Source organism: Stegastes partitus, unplaced genomic scaffold, assembly GCF_000690725.1.
Source record: "Stegastes partitus isolate 25-593 unplaced genomic scaffold, Stegastes_partitus-1.0.2 Scaffold1356, whole genome shotgun sequence".
In the NCBI taxonomy this organism is placed as follows: domain Eukaryota; kingdom Metazoa; phylum Chordata; class Actinopteri; family Pomacentridae; genus Stegastes; species Stegastes partitus.
This window is the reverse complement of record NW_007579087.1, coordinates 168,838-175,097: the sequence shown is the minus strand read 5'-3', so window position 1 is coordinate 175,097 and position 6,260 is coordinate 168,838. Positions and strand designations below refer to the sequence as shown.

At 48.9% G+C, this 6,260-nt stretch overlaps 1 protein-coding gene across 1 annotated transcript in view; it reads right to left on the bottom strand.

Annotated features, from left to right (window-relative positions):
• LOC103369975 (transducin-like enhancer protein 2) overlaps positions 1 to 5,822 on the bottom strand; it is a 17,613-nt gene extending 11,791 nt beyond the window's left edge. The window contains exon 1 of the mRNA XM_008298849.1: positions 5,312 to 5,822. Coding sequence (XP_008297071.1) covers positions 5,312 to 5,335 — 24 coding nt within the window. The 5' untranslated portion in view covers positions 5,336 to 5,822. The remainder of the gene's footprint in view (positions 1 to 5,311) is intronic.
• Between the last annotated feature and the right edge of the window lie 438 nt (positions 5,823 to 6,260).

Here is a 6,260-nt window from a genome sequence, read left to right as displayed (position 1 = left end):
AGTCTCGATAAGTCAGAGAAAGTCACCAGGAACTCATTCATCCTGCCGGCTGTCAGACTGACAAGCAGCCAACTAGCTGGTCAACCCAAATCACACATCAGCCACTCAATCAGTCCACTAGTTAACCAGTCAGTCAGAGTGAGTTAATGCGGCAGCAGTCAGCCACTAAGCCAGCGGTGGATTACAAATCAGGGGAAGATTGGCAGCCAAATGAGCCTCTGGACTCCATCCAAGTCTCGCTCTGATCATTTCTTTTAATGGCAAAGAAAAGAAGAGAAAACAGGATTTGAGGAGAGTAACTGGCCTGTTTTTATTCCGGCGGCTGCTGACGTCTGATCACAAGTCGCCTTCATGTGATGTCTCTGCTGGTTCTGGCGGGCCGACCCGCTGCAGCCGGACTGTTGTTACTTGACTTTCTGCCATTTTAAAGGGGCTGCCTTTGAAATGCTGCGCGAGATTAAATGCAAACAAGACGGGGGACGACGGGAAGGAGACGAGAATGTCATCTGTGGGAGGTGACAGCCGTCCGCTGTGCTGTTTGCCGTACACGACTTTTTATTGTTTGGGAAAAAACAACGAACTGCCCGACACAACTGAACATCCCCCAAAAGCCTCACAGGTCTGGGGCACGTCTGACGAGCTCAGAGGAGGCGCTTACACATGATTAAAACAGCAAAACGACAGATTACGTCACACAGACTCTCCCACAGCGTCTCTGCCCTCGTTAGTGGATCATGTGTGAGTTCTGTGGCCACATATTTGCCGATAGTTTGTTCATTTGGACGTAACGCGTTAAACTCCTCGCAGCCAAAGGAGCAGGACGCTCTCAGCGACACAGATGATTCCACATTTTGGTCGCAACAATTTTCCAACAGTTTCAGACATTTTTGCGACACGCTGGCAGCAGAACTTCTCTGGCGCGTCTTTTATTTTTCTCTTTTTGCCCCCAACAAACACACAAACGTCCTAATAAGAAGAATTCAGAAAATGAGAAACATTCAACTAAAGTGAAACCGTAAACGGAAACGTCCCTCTTCTCCTTATCAACTCTCACTCTGTCTTTCCTTATTGCACGTTTGCAGAAACATCTGATCTCCATCCTCCCAGACTCTCAGCTACCTGGACTGCAGGAGATGAACGTACAGAACAGCAGCAGCTTCCAGCCGAACCCTCACAGGTTCTGCAGCTTTAAGGAAACATGCGGCGAGTGGAAGTGGAACAGAAGCCGCCACATGAGAGAGGAAGAGGAGGAAGCGTGCTCGTTAGAAAACACATAACGATGTAGAACACACGGTGCATGCGTTTGGTTCTGATCCTGTCTGGAAGCCAGTTATTGACATCTCTGTTAACCATGAAAACACGACGTAGATCCTCCCCGTCTCTCTCAGCGGGGTGTGGCAGCCGATCCAGGCCTTGTGCATCCACAGCACCAGCCGAGGTCGGACCGGGACGTTATTTACTGTTATTGTTGTTGGCTCACACACAGACAGCACCGCCGCTCTCCTTCCTCTGCCGAAGCCAACACACACTCTTCAGCAGCTGCACACAAACAGGAGCTCTTTTTACAGGAACACAAGGACGAATATAAACGATGCAAAAGTTTCCGGCATCTTTAGATTCTTGTGCATCACGCAGGGAGGCGCCTGGCTGCTCCCAGACTCACTCTGCAGCACGGCGACGACCCCGAACATGCAGCGGGAGTCGTAAAGAACTATTTTCAGCGACAGGAAGAACAAAGAGTCCTGCAACAGATGCCTTGGACCCCACAGAGCCCTGAACTCAACGTCATGGAGTCGGCATGAAGAGACAGAAGAACTGTGACAAGTTCTCGGAGACGCTGGGAGCAACCTGCCTGACAAGTACCTTAAAAAAACACCGTGCATCTGGAGAGCTGTTTTTAAAGGCAAAGGGTGGAAACGCCGAATATTGATTTGACTTTGCACGAAGCTAAACTATTCTTGGCATCACTTTCGGTGCCCAAAACGTGTGCACGGTGGTGAACACACAGCAGAACCTGCACGACAAGTTAGAACAAAACTCAACTTTAGGCTGGAAACACGCGTCCAAGTCGACAAACACGACGACAGCTAATCTGAATGTGTGTTCACCAAACGGACACGTTAAAGAGAATCACAGCTCACACGTGTCCTCACACGGACTCACACGGCTCTGATAACGCTCGCCACAAAAATCCAGTGGAACCAATTACAGCTCGGCTCGTCTGGCAAATCAGCCCTCAGCTTTTTTTTTAACCCTTTTCCCACCAGAGAGCGAAGCAGAACAAAGTCTGACTTCTTCTTCTGATAAAAGAAAATAAAGCCGCCTGAGCCTCCAATGCGGGTTTTATTTATTTATAGCAAAGAAAAAGCTTCTTTATGGCCTCTGAGGGGACACAAAGGGTCGGTGGGAGTGGCATGGGAGGCAGGCTGCAGAGAACTGGACCGAGATGTCCGACCGACACCAGCCAAAGGAACCCTGTCAGAGTTTAACTACACGTCACATACTTTACATAACTCCTGAGCAGTTTGAGGTCGACTGTCTTCATTTCAAAGGAGACGATTTTATGACATGAAACGTGTAAAAACAACAACTTGAATTTACTTCAGATCTCAGGCTGCTGCTTTTCTGTCAAATACACGTTCAGGAGGAGACTATGGTGAAAACCGCCGGTCCGGTACGATCACTGATGGTCTGAAGTCCGACGCACAACCTCGACTGTGAAATGCAACAAAGCTCAGACTGTGTTTTCCACCGAGCGCTTATGGTTTGGCTTCCCATTTTATTTTCTGGCAACATACATCAGCTCGTCAATGCAACGCTTCTTGGCAGTCGACTGTTTCTGAGATGCTGGAGTTTCCTTGAAGGCACCAGCGAGCAGAGGAATCCCTGTTTGCAATAAACACAGCACATGGAAATGCAGACGATGCATACATCACTGCAGCCGATGACGTAACTGGAGCAAGTTTGTGCAGGTTGATTTTTTCTACCAGGCTGAGTGAGTCTCTGAAGTCCCAGCATACACAGCTCTGTGTGTAAAGTTCACCGTTTGAGCTGTAGCTGTAGTAAAGCACAGTTTGGATGAATCTTGTTCATCGTTATGCTTCGGTGATGAAGGTTTGTTTTCGTGGATTCTACTTAAATCACATTTTCTCACTTAAAACTTTTGCCAAACGTCTAAAGATGAGTTTTTTTTTTCTCCTTTTCCGTTCTGGCATCGTGACGTCGCTGGAAGTCCAGTCACAACGTCATCTCATGTGTTTCACATTTGGCTGAAGCACTGATGGAAGCAAAGCTGCAGCAGCTGGAAACTTGAAGCTGACTTTCCTTCAAACTGTTGCAGCAACGCATCTGAGAAGAATCACATCATCTGAGTACATCTGACCTGAACCAGCAGCCCCAACGCTACTCGTTTAGTTAATCTGGATAAACTGAACCCAGTTCTGTGCTACGAAGTGAAGCAATTCATTTGGGTTGGTACAACATTCTCTCCTTTCAGAGCCGTTTATGGTAAATTGGTTAAAACATGCAAAGCCAGTGAGGTCCTTTAAGGGATTATATACTCCTCAGAACTGAATTTAAACTCTGCGGCGTGTGAAACAAAATAAAGAATCGAGACCTTAATTCACTGTGAGTAATTCAGAAAGCAGACGGAGCGCCCGCAGAGCAGCATAGACGTCAGGATTTACATAGAACCCTGACACGCATGTTGCGTTTCAACACGTGTGCAGCTACAGAACCTGCAACAGCAGAAAGCACTGAAGAGAAGCAGGCGAATCTACACAACTGTTCTGCACCTTCACACCTCTCCACAGATCACATTTCAGAGCAACACCAGAAATAAAGTTCCACTGGCAGAGGAAGGAGGAGGGAGACGGAAAACAGAGGAGGAGAAGCAGGAGAGGGATAGAAAGCAGCGAGATGGAGGCTATCGATCGGTTGGAGTTGGCTCAATCTGGGATTGAACTTTATCACAAACGCAGAGCATCGCAGCAGGAAGCTCTCTGATACGCTTCGAAAAGAGAGAACAGAGGAATGCTCGCGCTCTATTCTTCCTTCGCATCTCTCATTCATTTTCATTTCTCTTTCCACCCCCGGCCGGGCCTTTTTTAAAGAATTCTTTCTGCCTCTTCTCTTTTTTCTCTCTCTGTTTCTTTCTTGGCTCTCACATCTTTCACTTTCTCCTCTTTGTTTTGGGTTTTTCTTCACTTCTCTTGTGCTCCTCGGCGTCTTTTCCTCTCCCTTCTTTTCCAGCGGCTGCCTTATTAGCATTCTCTCTGTACATATAATTGATTCCTCATGCCTTCCTCTTGTGAAAATGTCATTCATAATTCTGTGTGATAGCTGGCTGGCTGGCTAGTTGGCTGGATGGCTGGCTGACGGAGGGTTTGGCTGGCTGGCTGGCTGGCTGGCTGGCTGGCTGGCTGTGAGGCAAAGTGGCCACTGACCCATTTGTAGCAGATACAAAGAGACTGACAACCAAATCTGATTATAGCAACCAGACCGGGGCCCTTGTGAAACGAATGGCCTAAGCCAGACTGAGCCTAAGCTGTCATTCATCCTCCTGTGCTTTTTAGTCTATGTGTTTAACCTTTATTTTACCCCCGGCAGGTAAATTAACGGCAAATTCTCGCCGCTGATGGAGGGTGAAGCTGAAGGAGGGAAGGGACTTTAAAGAGGTATTAAAGAGGGGGAGCACTTGTGCACTCACGGCCTTTCTTAGTGGTAATGGAAATGAATTAAGTAGAATTAAACTATCAATTAAACGCTCTGTGTGTGTGTGTGTATGTGTGTGTGTGTGTGTGTGTGTGTGTGTGTGTGTGTTTGCTTAGCAACAGAAATGAGCAAACGGACATCTGACGGGCCGGACCGAGTCTTTTGCACACATTAAAGCAGCCAGATCTGTTCTCACACACATATTGCCGTGCACACAAACACAAATAAACAATGCACACACACACACACACACACACACACAACCACACACACACAGAGGAGCTGGAAGTGCAGATTCAGTTGGATGCCACCTACACAGCTTCAACAAGATCTCAGAGGCACCTGGTTGCAGCTGACAGGGAGGAGCTGCTGTGTACACAACAAGGAACCTCCAAACTCCAACGCCTCCCGTCAGTCCTCACGTTACGGAGCAAAAAAACAAAAACCAAGAGGGACGGACTGGAAGGACGCGGAGACAAAGACGAGGTGAAGCCAAGAAGCTGGCAGGACGGAGTTGGACGGAGTGACGAGGCGAGTTCGACAAGAGATGGAGAGAAAAGTGAGACAGACAGAGGAGGAGGCATAAGGAGGTACTTACCGGATGCCTGCCCTGAGGGTACATGATCCCAGGAGAGGAGAGGCTGCCAGTCCGTTTGATGGCCAGGTTAGTCCCCTGGCCCTCCACTCCTCTGCCCTCCACCGGTTACACAGCAACACACACACTAACCCACAAACACTCTCACACACACTCTGTAAGTCCTTCAGCGGCTCGGACACGCAGGCAGCAGCGACTCTGCCTTCCTTCAATGCAAATTCCTGTTGACACGCGAGTGAAGACCACTCCGTCCGTCGACCCGTTTATCCAACAATGTCATGACAGAGCGTTGACTTCACCTCCTCCTCCTTCCCCCGGTGGAGTCTCAGGTTCTCCTCCTCACAGTGTCTCCCTGCTCCTGTGATCAGCCAGGTCCAGCCGTGGTGACATGACCAGAGGATCTCCTCCTCTCCTCCACTTCTCCTCCTTGTGCCCCTTCACCCGGAGCTCTAATGGCGAAGCATGCAAACACAAACACAGCGGCTCCTCGCTGCCTTCTCCTCCTCCTCAGCCTCTCTGACACACTGAAGCCTTGACTGCTGCCGCAGAAACAGAAGAAGAAGGATAAGAAGGAGAAGAAGGAGGAGGAGGAGGAGGAGGAGGGAGGGGAGAGAGAGAGCAGAGAGAGAGAGGAGAGAGTGAGAGCTTTGTTTTTAATCTAAATGTGGAAAAAAACGCAAGAGGAAAGCAGGAAAGAACAGCAGGTCAGTGGAGGATCCAGCGGGCTTTTCAGCAGCAAGCCCTAGACTGTAATATATTGTGCCTGTTGGCTTCAACACAAACACGACAGGCTGCTAAAGCTGCTCTTAAGGTGGAACCGAGCAGATCCAGGCGGAGCAGCAGCAGCAGCAGAGCAGCACAGAGATGGATCCCTTTTCAATTGTGGTCAGACAGACAAAGCAATCAGTCATGCACAAAGACCGGGGCTCAAACTGATATGAATCGAGATTCA